This window comes from Tachypleus tridentatus, chromosome 8, assembly GCF_004210375.1.
Source record: "Tachypleus tridentatus isolate NWPU-2018 chromosome 8, ASM421037v1, whole genome shotgun sequence".
Taxonomy (NCBI): domain Eukaryota; kingdom Metazoa; phylum Arthropoda; class Merostomata; order Xiphosura; family Limulidae; genus Tachypleus; species Tachypleus tridentatus.
Genome location: NC_134832.1, coordinates 29,852,005 through 29,874,784, shown reverse-complemented (window position 1 = coordinate 29,874,784; position 22,780 = coordinate 29,852,005). Strand labels below are relative to the sequence as shown.

Genomic DNA, 22,780 nt, shown 5'->3' with positions numbered 1-22,780 from the left:
TTCTATGCGTTTGTTTGTTTTTTGGTTTTTGGAATTTCACACAAAGCTATTCGAGGGCTATCTGTGCTAGCCGTCCCTAATTTAGCAGTGTAAGACTAGAGGGAAGGCAGCTAGTCATCACCACCCACCGCCAACTCTTGGGTTACTCTTTTACCAACGAATAGTGGAATTGACCGTCACATTATAACGCCCCCACGGCTGGGAGAGCGAGCATGTGTGGAGCGACTCGGGCGCGAACCCGCGACCCTCAGATTACGAAGCGCACGCCTTAACGCGCTAGGCCATGCCAGGCCCAATTTATGAAGAAAAAGCACAGCTTCTAATAAATCTGATGTTTCACCCTACACACAGTGTTATGTACCACAGAAATAAATGGAGTGTTCTCATATGTAAAAGTTAATTCACGTGAATTTGAATGTAAGCAATTGAATAAATTGGTATTTTATTAAGAGAAAATTTACGATAACTAGTAGTAGAATAGCACTTTGAACCGCGGTTCTAATAAAACACTGACAAAGTTTGCTTTTACAAAAACATATATAATCGAATTCAAAATACGCAGACGGGACATTACTTTTGCTTATAGACGTCTCGCACTGTATCGTTCGTTTAGTGATTTATAAATACATTTATCATCAGAAATATGATTTATAAATGAAAATGCTTATGCATATCGTGTTATGTACATAACTAGCCACAGAGCCTGCTCATCAGTTGTTTGTTTGTTTGACAAAACCACGTTACGTTGTTTTCTGTGTCCATCGAGGGGAATCAAACCCTGCATTTTAATGTCCGTAAACTTACCGTTGTCCTACCGAGGGACCCGTTTATTACAAGCCATGTCTTTACCGTAGATAAAAGTGCGTGCGAAGAAAGGCTGGTTGGTGTTGGCGTATAGAATCAATACATAAACTAATACTAAGGCCTAAAACTAATTTGAGAAAGCCAAACATTAAACTAAACCATGCAACGAATTTTTGCGATATATTTTTTCTTTGCTTTCAATACGTCACCAGGTGGGTCAGCAATAAGTTGCTAGGTTTTCGATGCTAGGACGCCATAATAGGTGACAATGAGGATATGTATCAACGCGTCTCAACATGGGTAGATTAATACAATAATATATTAATCAATTGGATTCCAGGTTTTCATCGATATTGTATAATCTATTAGTAAATGTTTGGTTAATGCTTTCACGCATTTTGTTTTTGTAATTATTTCGAACTGTACATTGTAGAATCACGGTATATTTGATAACCAAAATTTAACAAAACGGTTATTTTAAAACTATGTTCGCTTATTTAACTCACGAAATTCTATGACACTGTAAAGGTTATGATTTCTAAAAAAATAAAGATATTGCAAGAACTGAACTCCAGCTAAACTAATTTATCAAGTGCTTGAGCACAGACGGAAGGGATGCAGTGTGTGGAATCGGACCCTATAAATTATACACGTGTATGACTCACATTTAAAAGATGTAACATTAGCTTCAGATATCATTAAAAGATATCATGTTGAGTGAAAACGAGACTTAATTTCTTTATCCTCAAAAATTGCACTTATACCCCTCTACAGATTTCTTCCTACACTCCTAAAGTGTGTTACATCAGTCGACTATCTACATATATAATGAATAAAGCGAAACAGTCACAATGTAAATTATTAGAAACTCCCGATATTACTTACAATGTCACGCTGTGAATCTCAAAATTCGAAGTTATATTTCTTTACTGTGATAATATCCTCACTCCAAATTTTACTATTTAAACGTTGAAAGCAGGCGAACTATTTCAAACAAACTGTTATAAAAATTAAGCTGACTAGGATGTTTCTTTTACCCACGTTTCTCTTAATTTGCACATTGCGGTTCGTAATCCGTTGGGACAGCAGTAAGTGTATGGATTTACAATGCTAAAATCAGGAGTTCGATTCTCCTCAGTAGACACAATAGATAGCCCGATGCGGCTTTGCTTTAAGAAAACACACAAGCACCTATTACGGTTCGTTATTAAAGGTATGTAAAAGAAAAAAAAATTAACAATTCACTCGAATTTTTATAAAAGAGAAAAATAGCCTAACTGGTTTCAAATAGTTCGTTGGCTTTCGCCGTCTAAACAGCAAATTTTAAGAGTGAACATGTTATGACGGTAGGAGGACACGAACTACATCCATAAATAGTGTTTCGTACAGACTTTGTTTGTCATCGTCTAGCCCAACTGATGAGCGTTGGTATTGAATAAACAGTTTCATGGACAATGACTTGAAGGAGACAAAAGATATATGTGAAATGTTGTACTTATACACCTCTTATTTTAAGCTGTGTGGACAAATTAACAGGAATGTGTGAAAAAAATCAATGGTTGACTTGATTTTGATAACAATACGATCACTGTTTGTTGACTTGAGTACATCGAACATAAAGATACATCCGCCCAGGAAGAGAGCAGGAAATCATCTGAACCATTAACAAACGACGAACATACTGGTTTAGTGAATTATTGTGTCCGCCCATTCTCGATTTGAAGGACGTTTTTTTTTTGTTGTTGTTGTTGTTTTAAATTATTCTTGCTTAGCCTCAACCCTAACCGATTTATCTTCCACACTTGACAACAGGTTCTGGTTAAACTGCAGCCGTGTGTGGTTTTCATCCCCATTAGCTTAACGGAAAGTCTGAGAGATTACAATACTAAACATCTCGTTTCCATACTTGCAGTGCTCACAGCACGAATAGCACATTGTGATAGTTCCGCTTAACAACAAACAAACGGTTTTTGAGAATTTTGTGTACACTATTTTGTATCATCCTGATATCAGTCACACTCATATGCCTTGATGATATACCTTGTATAGTAGCTAAAATTAATAATCACAACTATTGGATTATTAATCTATTGGATAATTCACTTTCTTGCAGCCCCCCTCCAGTGGCACAGCGGTATGTCTGCAAGCTTACAACACTGAAAACCGAGTTTCTATACTTGTGGTGCACAGAGCACAGATGGCCCATTTTAAAGCTTCATACTTAACATCAAACTGAGATAACATCCCGATGTTATAATAACTAAACCAATGCATACAGACAACACGGAATACTGTTTTGTTTATTGTGGTTTTTATGTTGGTTTTTCTTCTCATACAACAACTATTCATTTCAAACTATAAAGGGAAGTAAATTTTCTTAAAATAACTTAAAAACTGTTTTTACCAGTAAGCTAAATAATGGAATATCTATGATATATCTATTGCGGTAATCGAACCTTGAATTTTAAAGTTTCAAGGTGTCCAACTCAGCACCGAATCACCTAGAAGCAAAATTCATAATAAATTGATTTTTTTTTCTGAACGCTTAAAGGTATGGTGGTGAGACTGAATCTGAACACTAGCAAGGATATAAAAATGACACAAATGTTTATTTATGATAAGTCAAAATGTATGACATTTCACAAATGAAGGACGCACGCTTTACCCCGAAATAAAAGAACGACTTTAATGCAGAATATATATATATATACACACACTACATAACCAAAAGTATGCGGACACCCGATCATCACACCCATATGTGCTTGTTGAACATCTCATTCCAAAATCATGGGCATTAATATGGAGATGGTACCCCTTCTGCTGCTATAACAGCCTCCAGTATTTTGGAAAAATTTTTCACTAGATTTTGAAACATGGCTGGGGGGATTCACTTCTGTTCAGCCACAAGAGCATTAGTGAAGTCGGGTACTGCTGTCGGGCGGGAAGGCTCGCAGTCGGCCTTCCAATTCATCCCGAAGATGTTCGATGGGATTGAGATCAGGGGTCTGTGCAGGACAGTCATGTTCTTCCACACCAACCTCGGCAAACCATGTCTTTATGGGCCTCGCTTTGTGCACGGGGTAATGCCATGCTGAAACTAAAAAAGGGCCTTTCTCAAACTGTTGCCACAAATTTCGAAGCACACAAGTCTCTAGAATGCCATTCTATGCTGTAGCGTTAATATTTCCCTTCATACCATGAAAAACAGCTCCAGACCATTATTCCTCCTCCACAAAACTTTACAGTTGGCACTATGCATTCAGGCAGGTAGTGTTCTCCTGCCATCCGTCAAACCCAGATTCATCCGTCAGACTGCTGGATAGTGAAGTGTGATTCATCACTCCAGAGAACGCGTTTCCACTGCTTCATAGTCCAATGGCGGTATGTTTTGCACCACTCCAGCGGACGCTTGACATTGCACATGGTGATCTTAGGATTGTGTGCGGCTGCTCGGCCATGGAACCCCATTTTATGAAGTTTCCGACGAACAGTTACTGTGCTGACGTTGCTTCCAGAGGCAGTTTGGAAGTCGGTAATGAATGTTGCAACTGTAAAAAGACGATTTTTACGCGCTTCAGCACTCGGCGGTCCCGTTCGGTGAGCTTGTGTGGCCTATCGCTTCGTGGCTGAGCTGTTGTTGCTCTTAGACGTTTGAACTTCACAATAACAGCACTTATAGTTGACCGATGCAGCTCTAGGAAAACAGAAATCTGACGAATTGACTTGTTGGAAAGATGGAATCCTGTGACAGTGCCACGTTGAAAGTCACTGAGCTCTTCAGTATGACCCATTCTACTACCAACGTTGATTTTATGCACCTGTTAGCAATGGATGTGGCTGAAATAGTCGAACCCACTACTTTTAGCCATATTGTGTATATGAGACTGACGAATGGAGGTTAAGACTGATAGACGGTGTATCCCCACCGCTATGTTCCGCAGTCACCTTCAAAACCTAGGATACATTTTACAAACCCACATTGCAGCTTGTACCCTGGAAAATTTTCAGTTGATGCAGCATATTTTGTTTAATTTGTTTTGTTTGTTTCTTTATGAACTTCGCGCAAAGCTACACGAGGACTATCTACTCTAGCCGTCCCCGAATTTAGGAGTGTAAGACTAAAGTGAAGACAGTTAGTTATCACCACCCACCGCCAATCTGTTGGGTTACTCTTTTGCCAACGAATAGTGGGATTGACGGTTACATTATAGCACTCCCACGGATGAAAGGACGAGCATGTTTGGTGTGACGGCGATTCGAGCCCGTTACCATCAGATTATGAGTCAAGCACCTTAACCACCTGGCTATGCCGGGCCTGTTTGTTTTTGAGTTAAAATAACAAATTATACATATATATCCAAAAAAATTATTAATCCAGTTTAAAATTCTTCAAAGCCAAATCTACATATTTGAAGTGACGATGCAGTCCCGTAGAATGCTTCTATAATCAGAATAATTTTAAGGGTGTGTCTTTAAAACTCGAGTTCAAAATACATCATACAGTCAACATTTGTCTGATTTTAACTTCATACACAATAACCGCTATTGTGAACGTGTACATGCTGTGCTGTCACCTAGTGGTTATTTGTTTTTGCTTAAATGCACAGCTGCACGATGGGATACTTAGGCTGAGATCGAATTCTACTTAATGGGGATACCGTCGCGAATGTGAAATGGCCAAGCTTCGGGTCAGTCGAAATAACCCCGTAGCAACGAATACGTTTTTGAAACAAACAAAACTATATTTAGAAAAATAGATAGAAGAAACAAATATGCTTTATATGTGTTTCCCTTAACTAACAATAATCATATATACGAATCATATTTACATAAACATTAACGTGTACTAAAAATAAGTGCATTCATACGAAACTTAACAAAATTACATTTTTTAAAATCCATTTTCTGTATAATTACGTATACAAAATATTCAATGCGTATATTTATTCTTATAATATTTCGTTAATAATTTTACGAACCCATGCTGTATTTATACTTTAACTTTTTTTTTGTTCTAATTGAAGAAGAAAATAGAAATTATAATTTTAATGTTTCAATTTGTAAAGACGTTACGTGTGTCAAATGACAACCAGAGTAACGAAAAATAACACATTCCAATAATACTTCCAAGGATTGACCGTTAATATTGTTCTATACATACCACACTTGCTTCGGCTTTTACCTGAAACAGTAAAACGGAGCATGCGTAACTATCAAAGCATAGTTATCACTTTTTCTTCATTCTGAGACACTAATTATTAAAATATTTCAACATCCATAAACTTATTTATTGCCTTTCAATACTGGAGGAATTTACACGTTTTGATAAAAGTTAGCTGAAAACGACCTTATGTATATTAACCCTAATGAAGACGGAAAGGCGAAATGTTGGTTGAAATAAAAATATATTCTTTCACATTTATCTGGAGTGTAAAAGTAATTTTTCTTAATTATTACCCACGAAATTAGAAGAGGGACAGCTTTAATATTTTATATAGAGTAATAATTCATGTTTTAAATTCACCCTACTGACAAACATTCTCCAGTTCACACAGTGTAGGCGCTTTAAACAACTACAGAAAATTCAAGCTAGTTTTTCACAAATTAATAAATGCTTAGTTATTGTAGAATAAACTGCCCCGACTATGTTGCAGAGAAGAGGAAGGAACGTATAATTATAAATAATCAACCTATATGATAACCCTGAAATAAAAGTATGTAATCACAATGGTCTCTTTGTTTATAAAGATGTGATGATACTTGAGCCTGCCTTGGTGACGAGCGATTTTTAAACACAATGGTCAAAATACAGCCTGTTTCCTTCTTAATGTCATTTTTTAAAGAGGTGTGAAACAAGAAAAATTTAATGGAGTACGGTATAAAATTTTAAAATTGAAACTTTCAAATTATTTGTAAAAGCCCCATAACCTGGTTTTAAGCAAAACACAAAATATTAATAACAACCTACGAAAGTAGAGTTTTGAAGTGAGTTTGCTTATGAATTTTGCGCAAAGCTATACAAGGGCTATCTGCGCTAACCGGCCCTAATTTAGCAGTGTAACACTAGAGGGAAGGCAGCTAGTCATTGGGCTACAATTTTATCAACGACTAGTAGGGATTGCCAATACCATTATAACGTCCCCACGGCTGAAAAAGCGAGTATGCTTAGTGTGATGGGGATTCGAACCACGCGCACCCTCAGATTGCAAGTCGACCGTCCTAACCACCTAGACATCCCGGGCCATTTTAAGAAACCTAAATCATGTAGCACAACGGGCTAACGTGTTAATATTAACATATGCTTTGATACGATTAAAGTTTTTATTTATTTGGGTACAGTGAACTGGTTAGTAGTTAGCAAACCGAACTATGGATCTAAGGGCTCATGGTTTGCGTTTCGCTACCGCAGAAAATCACACTCCGAACCTTGGATGCTAGGCCCGGCATGGCCAGGTGGTTAAAGCACTCGACTTGTACGTAATCCGAGAGTCGCGAGTTCGAATCCCTGTCACACCAAACCTACTCGCCCTTTCAGCCGTGGGGGCGTTATAATGTCACAGTGAATCCCACTTTTCTTTGATAAAACAGTAATCCAAGAGGTGGCGGTGGGTGGTAATGACTAGCTTCCTTCCCTCTAGTCTTACACTACTAAATTAGAGACGGCTAGCGCAGATAACCCTCGAGTAGGTTTGCGCGAAATTCAAAACAAACCAAAAGCAAACCTTGGATACATTATAGGGGTGATGGGCAAATCCTGCTACCTTATTTAGTAACCCAAGCAACTATTTAGTCTATCAGTTCAACATCACTGTGTACCATCAGGTGGACGTCTTCCCTTTAGCCTAACAAACCTTATATTATTCACCACTTTCGCATCTCTTCATGAGTTCACAACACGTTAAAAAAATAATAATCACGTGCTTTATTTCTAGGGGACATTTCAGTATCAAAGTTAAGCTTTATTTATGTTCTTCCACAAAAGAATTGGCACGTGAATAGTATTATTTGATGACGTTTAACTCCGAAATATACAACATTAAGTGAGCTTGATTTTACCTGTTCTTTGCAGACAGTATTACAAACAAAATCACCATTGTTAATAAACTTATACGTGTTGTATGTGTACGGGGCGACAGAAATTGTTATCAAAACTCTAACCGGAATCAGAATAACGGAAGCAGCAACATCGTCGAGAAACCTGAAATTAAACAAACTGTTAAAAAATCCATTCGTTAACAACACAAATTCAAAGATATTCAATTCAATTTGGATCAGTTAGGAAAAACATAATTCTAAAACTAACTAAATTAGACTAGATGTAATTACGACAAGTGTAGTTTAGGATCATACATAATTTTGACTCATGTTCTTTAACAAAAATCAAATATTGTATTAACTCTGTTTGTGACAACAAGACATGTCATTTCCTGAGGATGCCTCCGGTACCAGTTGAGCACACTTGAAACGCTCTCTCATTATAATTTTTTTTTTTTTTTCAATACCGGAATATGGCAATGCTCACGTATACGTTTCTGGAAATGTAATTAATAAGACATATTCTAGATACCGAATTAAACTCGTATATATATATATGAAGTAAAATATAAGTGATTGATTATTTAAGGCACAATTCAATGAGTAGAGGGCAAAGTTCGAAGTGATAACAAATAAAAAAGGATAATTCAAAAACCAATTTACTCAGTCTAAATAGATTTTTTCTCATTAATATATGTATATTTTAAATTATCTAATAGATTAACAGTTTAAGCATTTATCACTGGAATAGTGGATTTCCTTCTCATCTATGTAAAAAAAAAAAAAAAGGTTTACTTATTTTTGGTGAGATATGTTCACTTACATTTGCAAGTTCAGTTCAAATTTATACATTTTCCCAAACAATCTAATTCGGTTATCTGAGCGTAAATTGAAAATCATCCATCCCTTATAATAAATGTTTTAGAACTACTGCTTGTATTTGTGTTATCCAAATATATATATATATATATATATATATATATATAGAGAGAGAAGGAAGTTTTCCTGCGTTTTCTTTTAATATTACTATCTTCATAACTCTTGGATAAAATTGCACTGATTAATTCCACTTTAAACCACGTGCTGGATACAATATTTTGTAACGCAATTCGTTAAGGAATTATGAACTAGACATAAAATATTGTAAAACACTTTGTTAAGGAATTACGTGTAAGACATCACGTAACACAGGTTTTTATAAAATTATGTGCTGGATACAACTAAAATAGTTTGCTAAAAATTACGTACTAGATATAACATCATTTAATATATTTTTTAAGGATTTACGTGCTGGATATAACATCAGGTAAAACAGTTTTTTATGTAATTTTGTGGTGGATATATCATCATGTGCGACAATTGTTAAAAGCTCATTAAGGTTCATCGCCGCTAGGTATGCTCAAGAAAAATTCCCTTCGTATATAAATGTTGATTTTTAGGTAGTAATTTATAAAATAAGTATTCTCATAAATATTCAAAAAACTGAAAAATGCAAAATTATGAAGTAATCCAAGTACATGAACACACACACAGAGATTTCGTATAAATACAATAAAAACAAGAAACAATTATTACATCTTTCAAGGCCGTAGGAAGCGGTAATAGTAGTCAGGCGCGGCATATATAGTTACAATTTCTATATTAAAACTGACATATTTTAATTCAATTCATTACGTTGTGCGTATGCAGTATTTATAGTTAAAATTACTCAAAATTCAATCTAATAGCATTAACTTTTCAAAACTGTTATGCCCCAGATATAACATTCTTCAAACACCTGAATTAATTTAGGCTACTATGTGGTGAAGTAAAACGGACTCAAAACCCCGTAGATATTGTATGTACACCACACCATTAAAATAGACCTAATGATATTTCTTTGATTTGCTGTGCTGATGAGCCTTGAATAGACGAAACTGCAGTCCACAGCAAGAGGGTACGGCCAATCAAAGAACGCATTAGGCCTTTACGTCACAGATTCTCTTTTCCGTTTCACCTCTAACGCATATATACAATCATTAAAAAGTTGTTTCGTTGTAAAACATCAAATAATGAATTTGACGAGATGTCATAATATTATCCACTCACTTAAAATAACTTAGGTTACTGTATGGTTAAATAAAACTCACCCGAAACGCCATAGAAATAATTACATCTGATTCAAATGATAAACATTTACGACATGTAATCTGAATGGCTCCAAACCTAAATGCTCCAAGTTTCTTTCTTTACGCAATCAGATTTCTTTACCCGACATTCGTATAACTACCATTAAAATGTAGTTGAAACCATATGGATGTTTATCATCAGCTGACAACCTTAGTGATAATGGCTTTTTGTTGTTGTTGAACACAATCGAAGTATTTGTTGGATATAAAGAACTAAAATATTATAAATAAAAAATCTTTAAAACTTTATATAATATTGTTGAAAGAGGTACTGAAGTAGTGGATAGAGATTAGCTACACACATGTACAAGAGAACTGTGAGAAAAAAATCCCTCATTTAGAGCACCATGTTGTTCCCTCATCTTGCCATGATATCCCTCTAAATAGCTTGTAGAATTCAGAAAATAATAGGAAGATTCGTCGGATTATATTTCACAGAGCAATGACTGCATTTGCTATGTTTATGCTTGTTTCTTTACAAGAATGAGACAGGACACAAGTTTATAGACAAGTTGAACAGTTAATCAAGTATTTGTGTGTTCCAGACACAGGTTTAACAGTTGACCAAGTGCCTGTGTGTTGCAGAAACAAGTTTATAGGCAAGTTGAACAGTTCACCAACTACTTGTGTGTTCCGGACTCACGTTTATTGAACAGTTTATCAAGTATTTATGTGTTCCGGGCACAAGTTTATATACAAGTTGAACAGTTGACCAAGTGCATGTGTTTTACAGACACAAGTTTACAAACAAGTTGAACAGTTCATCAAGTGTTTGTGTGTTCCGCACACAAGTTGAACAGTTCATCAAGTGCTTGTTTGTTCCGGACACAAGTTTAAGGACAAGCTGAATAGTTTATCAAGTGCTTGTGCGTTCCAAACACAAGTTTATAGACAAGAACAAGATGGTTCCGTGTTCGAGAGAAGGATAGATTTATTTGTCCCATTCCAACAACCTGCTAATGCAGAACTTAAAGATATTAAAATCAGGCGTGAAAAAGAAAAGTAGTAAACAATATATCTAAACTTTAAGTTAGAGTGAACAAATTAAATCACTAAAAGCTATAATCTCGTGTTAAAAGCTCAGTCTGCTATATCAGTTTCGTAATTTATATCAACATGTGAATCTCTATCAAATAATATATCAAATAAAAAGAGCATATCATATTATACAGGATTTCCTTTATCTCGCCCCCCGCTAGTACAGCGGTATGTCTACGGATTTACAACGCTAAAATCAGGAGTTCGATTCCCCTCGGTGGGCTCAGCAGATAGCCCGATGTGGCTCTACTATAAAAAAAACACACACACAAACACACATTTCCTTTATCCACGCACATGCGCCATCCATGTGACCGGGATTATTCCTTTTGTCAACAAGGGGAATCAGATCTTTGAATTATCACATGGTTCGCTAATAGAGAAGATGAATGTTTTTATCTATAGTGTATCTCATGCGAAAAGACTTCTCTAATAAGGAGCACGTGTGATTACCCTCTGTGATGTATCCGGTTCCGTGCATAACAAAGGTTTGAGAAACGTAATGGTCGGTCCCCTTGAACGTCTTTTATATCAAGAGCAAAACCTAAGATACACAGAAAATTTGAAAATCTTTAGAAAGTGAAGAGATAGCAAACGTATAGTGTCATGATATATTTAATAAGGCAATTAAACAAAAGCTGCAACTTATGAAAAAATATTACTCATCAACAGTTACAGTCTTAAATTTAAATAATTGAAAGTATATTTTATCCGTAATTACGAGGAATCCACTTAAAATAAAAATGTATTCTCAAGATGGCTGGTACGGGTATTAGTACCTTAATTAAAATAGAGTACAGAACAACGTTTCGCCCTTCTTAGGTCATCTTCAGGTTAACAAAGGTTTGTGTCAGGCATGGTATACTAAGATTTGCATGTAGTAATCCTAACTTCGTCAGATGTTCTTGGGTTAATGATCGAAAACACTGCTAGAAGCGAAGGTATCCAAATAATGAACAAGACCGGAATGGTGATATAAACCTCTTGTAGGTTGCTTATTACTCATAATTAACAGTATGTGTTATTAACTTAAATTATTATTATTGTCGAATTTTAGCAGTTGTTCTGGTAGAAGTTATTACATACGCTACATACCAATTGCTATAAGAGCAAGAAAACAAATCCTCAATAGCCGCGGCACTTGAAATTCTTTTATGCAGGATGAGAGTAAATTAATCTACGAAATATTTTTCCCCTTTTATTAGCTCTATTTTGTGCGCTAACAATACAATGCGCGGGTCACGCTTATACCCATTTCGATTTTTATTATATAAATAAGAGTATGTTGCTGTTTTCGGTTATAATCGTTTCCGTCTTAGTTGACTAAATACATTAAAACCCACGCGAAATTATCAGATTTTGGTTTATGATAATCGAAATGCATTCATCCCTACGTTTATCCTTAAGACTTAATCAGTCTATCTCTTAAAACAAATAGTCACGTCATTACACCTACGTGTTCTGTAACCCATAACATTTGGCGTCGTGTACTATTAGTATGATTCATCGTTCACAGCAGTTGTAACAAGTTAAGCCTATACGTAGAGTCTGATTTTTGTCTCTGTACAGATGCAGTTAATTATAATATACAGAATTTTTCTTTTTAATATTGCTATTAAACGTAACACTAATTCTCACCTTTCTGAATTTAAGATAAAGAATTAATATACAGCAACATACAAGTAATTAATCATGATTAAGTCTCATTTATTCTAATTTTGTTTGCTGACATTCTACTAATTTATTTGTGCTAATATATAGGGATGATACAAGTGCCATCTCTATTATCCTGCTTGCAATATTTTTGAAGGATTTATATTACCCATTCCTACGTTTGCTTCCTTTTTTAAAAAGTTTTCTTTATTTGTTTACTTATTGCATTTTTAATGCAGTGTTTCAATCAACATAGGAAGGTTGTATTCATAGTCAAGTTCTATACACAATGAGGTTCCAACTGTGATGTTTATTGTTTGCTATTGGCTGATAATTCCTCTTTCACCCTGTACTTAAGCCTAAATTTCAGTAATTAAGCATCTTCAAGGGATAAGGGCAACATCGTTTATACCAGATATTATGGTTTATTATTTTTTGTAATTACTACTAGTTGATAATACTTATAAAAGTGAATATTCCGTTTGAATCTATGTCAACTCAATGAAAATAAGTGACACCATCGCTTTAGTTTTTGAGTTATCATGTAATAAATAGGAAGCAGAAGAAAGGAAAACAATAAATTCAAACGTTTTTGTTATGATATTTACAGACATTACCAGAACTTGTAACTCAGTCATTACATAAATATTGTTATGAAAGAAAACACTTTATAATTTTGTAAAGTTCTTATGATCTATTAAGGAGATATTTAAACTACCATTTCGATGAACAATCTAAGCCATCACTATACAATAAGTGCTGTCACCTGCCTGATAATTTTGAGGCAGAGTGTCTGTTTGTTTTATAAATTTTGTGAAAATAAAATAGTTAACTTGTTCACGAATGTATCTAAATCCTACAGGTAACAAACGAGTCAGCGAATGTTTCTGGACCATTCATATAAGCAGTCACGTAAAAATATTCATTAGGAAAAATACACACTAAATATTTACACACATATGTAAAAAAAAAAGAATGCCACTTACCAGACACAAACAATAAGCAACGCTAAATATAGAGCATAAACTTTGTGTGATGTCCTGATATAAAAAATAAAATAAAAAGCTAAGGGCCATTATTTCCTATATATACACTATCATTAAGGTGTCAATAACTGTGAGCATTCCCGGAATTCATGGTCATTATATTATTACACAAAATGGTTTTATAAAATATAAAACATATCTCCATACGATCGTGCCCTATTCCATAACCGTTACAAAATTAGTCAAGTGATTTTCTTTAATAGATGCTATTGCGATACACAGAAAATACATTCAAACAATGACTTTATCCCGTCTCTTTCTATTTGTCGATCTTCCTATCAAAAGGAATATAGCAGGATTTTCCATGTTTTAGTTACTGGATCAATATGGAAAGCAGTGAATTAGAAGTCGGAAAAAATCCGTTGTTATCTGTTGGCTGTCGTTATTATGTAACAAAAGGCTTGTCATTACTGCCATTTTTTATTTTTTGTAATCGATAAATCAAGGATTTGCAAAATACGTGACACATCATAAATGTTTAACATATTAGAGACAACAGTCCTTAAAAATTTAAAGAGGCATCGTTTTATTAGTCTGAAAAGATAGAGATGTTTGAAAATTAGACGTTAATCACAGGTTTAGTTAAACAGAACAAGTTTGGCTCATTATTTTCATCAAGAAAAAAAATACACGTGACAGTCATTTACAGTACTTAATTTTAAACATTAAAAATATTTTTTTTATATTTATAAAATGTACATAGTTGTAACTAAGACACGAAAAAACGTTAACAAAAAATCAATTTAAAAACAACTTCAAAAACGAGATCTTCCACTTCTTAATAACAGTTTCATTTAGCCAAAAAAATTTCGACCCACCCCATTAAATCCTTCCATACTCTCTATGACAACGGCGCTGGAAGTACTACAAAAGTGTGGAGTTGGGACAATCACTGCAAAATTGTGAGAAACTTCTGAGCGAGTTAGGTACGATAACTGTTACTCCAGCAAACATCTGGAGTAGTTTTGAAACGCCCATCACACGATCGCTTAATGTCCGAGTCAAGAAAAAAAAAAGCGACATCAGTTTATGAAAAATTATTTTAATGTCCCTCGAAAATATCCTCTAAAATAAAATTATCGCTGAAGAGTTGAGATTTAAAATTTATTTACATGAATTTATCAACATCTATTTTGGGTGATATAATTTAAAAAAAGCAACTTTAACCCCAACTGTCGATTTTTAGCTTCCTGTTGGAATCTTTATTCAGATTGTGGAAATGAATAAAATTCCCGCCCTTGCAGAAACAACTTGTCAATAAATGACACAAAAACAAAAGATGAGTTGGGTTAATAATTTTCAAACACACATCTTCAAAAGTTTCGTTTAAAAAATCATCCTTCTTGTTGTTAAAAGGCTTGACATGGTCAGGTGATTAGGGTGTTTGACTCGTAATCTAAGGGTCACGGGTTCGAAACCCCATCACATCAAACATGCTCACCCTTTCAGCCGTAGTGGTGTTATAATGTTACGGTCAATCCCATTAATCGTTGATAAAAGAGTAGCCCTAAAGTTGACGGTGGGTGGTGATGGCTTGCTGCCTTTCCTCTAGTCTTACACTGCTAAATTTTTGCCATTTTAATACCAAAATTATTTTATAAATAATAAATCGGTTTTGGTGATCTTATTGTTATCTTTTATTAAATTATTGCGCTAGCGACCTTTGTGGTATGTGAAAGGCAATCGAGTGATCCCACTGATGCTCTCTGACACTTACTTGAAAGCAAAAAGTCGAGATTTGATTTTCACAGTTCAACATAAGTATATTGAGGCTATCGTAACAAGATTTTAATAAGTTTCCAGAAACTTTAATTCTGTCTGACTACAGAATGTTTCTTATATTCACCAATAAAATGTCTTCGTTATCGATGAAATAAAGCCTCTTTAAAATTCCAATAAAACCTAAATAACAACATTTATTTTATTATGCATGTTATTGTTGAACATCTATAATGTATTTACAGTTATAGTCCTATTTACATCTTTAGTTCGAAATAATAATATAAGTTATATGTGTTACTACGGCAACCGTAAGAGAAAATGCTCAATAAGCAAACTCAAGTCAACGAATCGAACACCGCTACCAGTGTTTGATTTCTGTAGGATTTAAATACTGGTAAAACTGCGTTACAGAATTATCTTTTTTTCACTCCAATCTATAAAACAAGATTATCAGCAAACTTATCTCTCTGAAAAGAAATCGAAGGCCACCTGGAGGAGGCACCTAATATAACTAGTCGCACCACAATACAGTAAAATGTTCTGTCAGTTAGTCGGTAGACACTAAAATGACGTCATATAAGGGACGCTTAACGATGTAATTTGTGCTGTCGTGACGTTAGTAAAACGTGCGCATGCCATGAATCCCAAGAAGAGGCTACAACATAGCAAGACATATTGTTAGGTATTACGATTTCAAATAGCCAAAATTTTAATTTTAATTTCGAGGTTAACTGAATGTCATATGTATCATATTTATTATATTTGCCGACAAAATTGATACACATACTATTATTCCTCAACACAAATACACTTTAGTATACAAACAAAAATACAAGTTATAATAATGGTTATTGCAAATAATAATTTATATACAAAAGTTTTACAAACTTAAAAACAATCCTGAGCATTCTGTCTGGTCTGAAATTGAAGTTGTTATCGACGGTTCACGATGAGCGAATTAATTCTGTGTTGATGCACAGGCACAGTTAATTTGACTGGGAGGTATATAGCTTCTTCATACGCGAGTTTGTTTGTTTTTTCCCTGACAAAAATATCTAATGTCCCCATCGAAATACTAACTTCCGAATTTAATTCACTGAAATTAAACGGTTTGTAATGTTAGAAATCTATAAACGTTTCTGGACAAATATCTGTAGTTTCCCGATTGATAAACGCTTATCACAGTTATAGATTTCGAGGTTTATAGTATACAACCTGTAACTTACCAACAATATTAAACAATTTCGTAGCGTTGCGTTGGTTATCTTTTATAAGCTTGAGAGGAGAGTTTCTAGAAATTTCAGATAAGGCAACAATAAATTTGATACGCTAGTACTTTAGTAAAACATTATGTTGTTGATTCCCACAACGAAGGATCTTCTACAAATTTAGTGAATAGCAGAGAATTTTGTAATACACATTTAACAATACAAGTTAATGCATTTCTAAATATATATTTAACTAAACTGAACATCGATATTAAAATAAATATATATATTAGCAAATCTGTTACAATATGAACTTCAAAAGAAATAAATAAAAATACATGTTACTCTTCACTTTGGTTTTATTTTCTCTTGAAACAGAACATTTTCAGAGAACCTCTTCAAATATATCTAATACAATTACTTTTTTTACACTTTAAACATTAAACGTCTAACATACTAAATTTAACTGAAGATACATAAATCGTAGTTTTCTAGAAGTCCTTCTGTAGCAGTAACCACTGAGGTTGCATAAACATGGATACAAACTCAAAAAATGATGAAAACAATGTAACAATTAATGCCTTGTAACAAACACGTTCACAAGGTAATTTTTCAAAGTTGTTTGCATACAGAACAAAGTTAGGCCTAACTGTAACCGAATTCTCTCTGTCGTATGTGATCCTAGGCCCGGCATGGCCAGGTAGTTAAGGTATTCGACTCGTAATCCGAGGATCGCGGGTTCGAATCCCCGTCACACTACACATGCTCACCCTTTCAGCCGTGGAGGCATTATAATGTGACGTTCAATCCTACTATTCGTTGGTAAAAGAGTAGCCCAAGAGTTAGCGGTGGGTGGTGATGATTAGCTGCCTTCCCTCTAGTCTTATACTGCTAAATTAGGGACGGCTAGCGCAAATAGTCCTCGAGTAGCTTTGCGCAAAATTTCAAACAAACCAAACCCACGTGATCCACAGTTTGAGGAAGTCTGTCAAATTATAAGTCTCGGAAGTTTACAAAGCGCATTATAAGAGATATCGATTAACAAACTTATTTTATTCAGTCGAACAAAAATACAGATGCCATTAATTTTGATGAGCAATGTTGACTAGTTATTCCTTGCTCTTTGTGATCAGTTAAACGTTGAATAATTACAGCTAATGAACGTAACGAAAAGCTTTGCCAAACAATTTCATTTACTGACAGAAGTGCAGAATTAATTAAATTAGAACCTGTAGTCAGAGATACTTCTGTACAACAGTCATTACCTACACTTGCAGAATTAAATACCGATTATTAGCCATTCTTGAAACTGAATAACTAGCAGTAGACGTTTCAATTATAATAAATATTAATATTTTAATAAAATATTAAATAACGTAATAAAAAAGAAGTCACACGACAGTTAGTCCTCTTAAAGCAAACCTAAGTCATATTTCTACATTTATTATGTCAGTGATGATGTTCTCCTGAGTTCACTAAAATTCATAGAACAAATAACTAGTTCATTCACTTGTACAGTAAAAACAAAATAAAACATAAGCATTAAAATAGATTTTACTTAGAGAACGGATAAGCAATTAAAATACAATTCATTAAACGTAAAACACATTTAAAGAATTTCACTATTGAAAACAATAAAATTGTTGTGAGTAAGAAATAAATATCAAGGCCGGATTTAAATAGTCTGGATATAAATTAGTAATAACCTTTGTAGTTTAACCCACTAAACTGTGTCAAAACGCATGGTAGGCCTTTAAGAACCTGGTTTTAATGAACTGTTTTAATAATTTGTGTTTTAAACTTAATTTCGTTAGGCGTGGTAGTATAAATGTTAGGGAAAGTAACCAACTACGTTTGTTTGTTTGTTTTTTGGATTTCGCGCAAAGCTACACGAGAGCTATCTGCGCTAGCCGTCCCTAATTTAACAGTGTAAGACTAGAGGGAAGACACCCAGTCATCACCGCCCACTGCCAACTCTTTTACCAACGAGTAGTGGGATTGACCATCACATTATTAACGCTCCCTTTAACGCGGAAACTTTATTACGTGACGGTCAATCCCACTGTTCGATTACGGAAGTTTAAGAATGGCAGATGGATGGTGCTGACCAAATGCCTTCACTCTAGTCTGGAAACGGTTAGCGCAGATAGCTCTGGAATATTTTTACGCAAAATTTACACAAAGAAACGCCACCATCGCAGTCATTAGCTTTGTTTTCATTTGTACAACATATATACTACAACTGTTTGCAAGTAGTAAATAACTAGAGATTAATTTGAAAATATTGAAACTGTTGAGTAATAAGAAGGAGTACAAACTTGTTTATACTGATATAAAAATCATCAAACAGAAACACGTTACAGCGTTATCAGACTTTGGAATACATTGTGTTAAGTCATATACTGTAATACCTAAATTACTATGGTTTGTTTGTTTGTTGTTAAACTACATAAAGGGTTGTCAGCGATCTATCTACATGGTTTCAAAACCCTAAGTTTAGCACAATAAGACCTCAAAGTTACCGATGGGCCATCGCGAGACAAATTCCTTCAAATTACCATACTACATAGAAAATACAAATAAAAGTTTGTTGCTGGGACTTAAAAACAAACTTCGTCTAAAGATTGGTCACTTTTAACAGGTTATGGCCTGAAATACATTATGAAGGATTTAAACAAATATTGTAATTGGGTGAACTTGTACTAAACCTCTCATTTCATCAGTAATTCCACTGAATGTAAAGAGAAAGTATATATGTTTGTGTGCATGTTTTCTTATAGCAAAGGCACATTGAGCTATCTGCTGTGTCCACTGATGGGAATCAAACCCCTAATTTTAGGGTTGTAAGTCCATAGGCTTACCGCTGTCCCACCGGGGGAGGAATGTAAAGAGAAAACACAAAGCTTCGAGTTCCTCTGGACAGAAGTTATGCAGCTTCATGATTAGCAAAAGGTTATCTTAGTTCATGAAAGTTGCTTCCCTTATATAGGGGAGTGTGAAAAATATTTTGCCAATAGAAACCGCAAAACATAGAATGTGAAACTGCAACTTTGCATGTACCTCCCTATGCACCCAATAAATCTTCATGTTAATTTTGGTGAAAATCCATCAACAGGTCAAGTAGTGGTAAAAAAACGAAAAAACGCCCATATAATACGCAAAATTGAAAATTTTTATGTATCTTCCTATGGACCCAATAAACCTTCGTATATGGGATGATCTCTGTTGACGCAAAATTTTTGTTTGATTACAGAAACAGCGTTATAGCCGTCGTAACGTTTGTTTCATAACATTACAAAGATGGATACGTCTTCAAGTAGATTTATCTCAGGAGATACGAAACTTGTATGTAAGCCCTAACCATCTATGCATTAGCTTCGTAAGTTATTATAACATCCATACTGTAGTCCGCAGACTGTACCAAAACGTAAACAGAAAACGAACAGAGTTCGTGCAATACTTATTTCTTTCTCTGTCTCAGTCAGAATGGACTTATTTAAATATGTACCGGATTAAAACTAAAAAACCTAATTACGCTTCTGCTATACACACACAACAACATCTAGGAAGTTTCTTTTGGAGTAAAATGAACGGTCGTAGAATAATTAGACGTAATATCATATTACATTACTGTGTCATTTAGGAAATAGCCTGACAGGGACACTGAAACTAAATTTGAACACTTTCATTCTACTGCTGGATAAGTGATAACAAGAAATAAGTTGACACATCTAAATGAAAACTTTTCTAGTTTATTTTGTGCGACATTAGGAGCAGACAGACACCCTTCCTCAGGCAATAAACATCGTTTTAAAGTAGCATTAGGCTCAGAAATAATCGTTAAAATGTAAGAAAATACAAAAGTTCTAATTAATTACACACGTTCAATGTGGAGCACGGTGACAAAAATGCTGATAAAAACATTGTTGAACTTATTACGTAAACATTATTGAAATTAACAAGAATGTTAAGAAAAAATCTGTAAATCCCTACAGTCTGCACAACGGATTTTGAAAAACAAAAACAATTAGCAAAAATATGGAAAAGAAGTGATCAGAACAACTAAAATTGGGCTTAGAAATATAAATGCGGGAAATTAATAAACATAAACTCGCTCAATAATAACATAAAACTTCAGGGAAATAATTATGAGAAGTATTTCTCCTAGGTAAGGTAGAAAAGGGAAATTTAACCATGAATAAGAGATACAAGGTAAACGCGTCTTAAGAGAAGGTTTAAGGAAATAAAATTAGAGAAAGAGCTGAGAAAAGAGAGGGGCATAGAGTAAATTATTCGGCGTTTCGATGAATTTAAACGAAAATATAATTACATCGAATTTTTCTCCCCCTTCTGAGAAGAAACAAATTCTGAACCTGAATATCTCTTGTATATTGGATTTAAGGCCTGGATCACATGACCTGTGCTTTTAAAACAAGCAACAGGGTGCTAAGAGTAAGTTTCCTTTCAAACTGGCTGAGTTCGAGACTGATTATTACAAATACATTTAGAAATTAGGCTTTCTTTCCAAACGTCAATAAAAATTAGTAAAATGTAAAGAAAAGAGCAAAAATAAACGTTATGACGTTAAATTTAAAATAACGCAACTGGAAATAAAGCGCTAGGAAACAACTGATAGTGTCTTTAACTGAACGGAAGTATTTCAAATAATAAGGCTCACGTGCTTAATATCTTCATTTCAAAATTAAACTTTATAATCCTAAGTATTAACCTACAGAGCTTAGCTGCAAGATCTTAAACTGTTGGGCTGTTCGTTAAAAACGTTCAATAAAGTTTGCAACGCAATCTTGTGTTTCCCTATAACGAAACGGCTGAAATCAAATATTTCTAGTGCTTACGTGTTTTTCTTTGTTTGTTTCTAAAGCAAATACTTCAAAACTTACTTCAAAAAGTAAAACTTACTGGTTGAAATACTCACGCATTTAAGTTTATCGTGACCGCAATACCGAAACTACCAAAATAATTCCGCGGTTTCTGTTACCGATGTTCACTCGGTTTCCATTATTGACTCTTTGGATCCAGGGATATCCTTTTTCAAGAACATAAGTTCGAAGAATATGAGTTTAAAAGTTTTATAAACAACAAATGTCTCCAGTTTGAAAGTGTTATGCAGAGAAACAAACTATCCATTCACCTGGAAGAGACGTTCCGTACAGCCAGGTCAATCAATATCCGTATGGTTCAGTTATATTCATATTTAATTTTGAAGAGCGGACCAGACAAACAGTAGGCAGCTTTCAGAGATTAAGGCAGCTACTTTAACTGAACTATGACATTAACTGAACTCTTATAAAACAACAATAGCGTTTTTTACACCATCATTCGTCGATCTCAAAATTCTCGAATCCTCTATTCGATATATACGCTAGCCAATATATTCCGCGCTTCAACAACGACAAGTGAACACAGATTATTTTTATATAAATATAAAATGGCGGCACTGACAATCTAACAATAACTTAGCTAGATTAATCTCATAACGGTTCACGCAAGCTTTTCATGCTTTATTTTCAGTTTATTCATCGATATTTGATAAAAAGTTCACTATTTCAAAACTACAGTTTGTATGTTTTCATTATGTAACCCCTGCAGAACGTATTGGTGTACGAATGACATCATAATAGTAGTAACAAACAACCATGTAACACCAAATTCGTTATTTTACTTTAATTGGACACTCGATATTTCGTTTTACGGCTTTTTCAGAAGCGTTACACCAAAACACCGGTTTCTGCTAATTACAGTTTGTGTGTTAATGGGACGTTGCTTATGAAGCTGTAAGCGCACGAACCACGTTTGAGTGTGAACAAATAAATAAATCATGGCTATGAGAAGTCTCATAAACAAACAGTAATGGACTTATTAATATATATAAAAAGCCAAGTGTTGATCAATCACGCTCGATTTTTCCGAATTTCGTGAATTACCCGAGTCCAGTTCTTCTTTTCTACTATAATTTCCTCTTTTTATTGCCCTTTGCTATTTTATTGGAATTTAATCACTACAATAAGTGTAAGTAGATCTTAAATTTCGGCAGATTTCCTGATATATAAAAGCTCGTCATGGAGGAAGTTCCCAAGATCAG

At 34.5% G+C, this 22,780-nt stretch overlaps 1 protein-coding gene across 11 annotated transcripts in view; it reads right to left on the bottom strand.

Moving 5' to 3' along the window:
• Nucleotides 1–22,780, bottom strand: part of LOC143222077 (uncharacterized) — a 52,501-nt gene that overhangs the window by 26,516 nt on the left and 3,205 nt on the right. For 3 of the 11 annotated variants that reach the window (XM_076447961.1, XM_076447962.1, XM_076447960.1), the window contains exons 2-4: nt 11,502–11,592; nt 7,864–8,005; nt 5,969–5,989 (exon numbers count right to left, since the gene is read on the bottom strand). The exons of 2 other annotated variants lie outside the window; for them this stretch is intronic. In XM_076447961.1, coding sequence (XP_076304076.1) covers nt 5,969–5,989; nt 7,864–8,005; nt 11,502–11,592 — 254 coding nt within the window. Of the gene's footprint in view, nt 1–3,464; nt 5,123–5,968; nt 5,990–7,863; nt 8,006–11,501; nt 11,593–22,780 lie in introns of those variants that run through there. 6 more of the 11 variants (XM_076447963.1, XM_076447967.1, XM_076447966.1 and 3 more) reach the window with 6 other exon arrangements.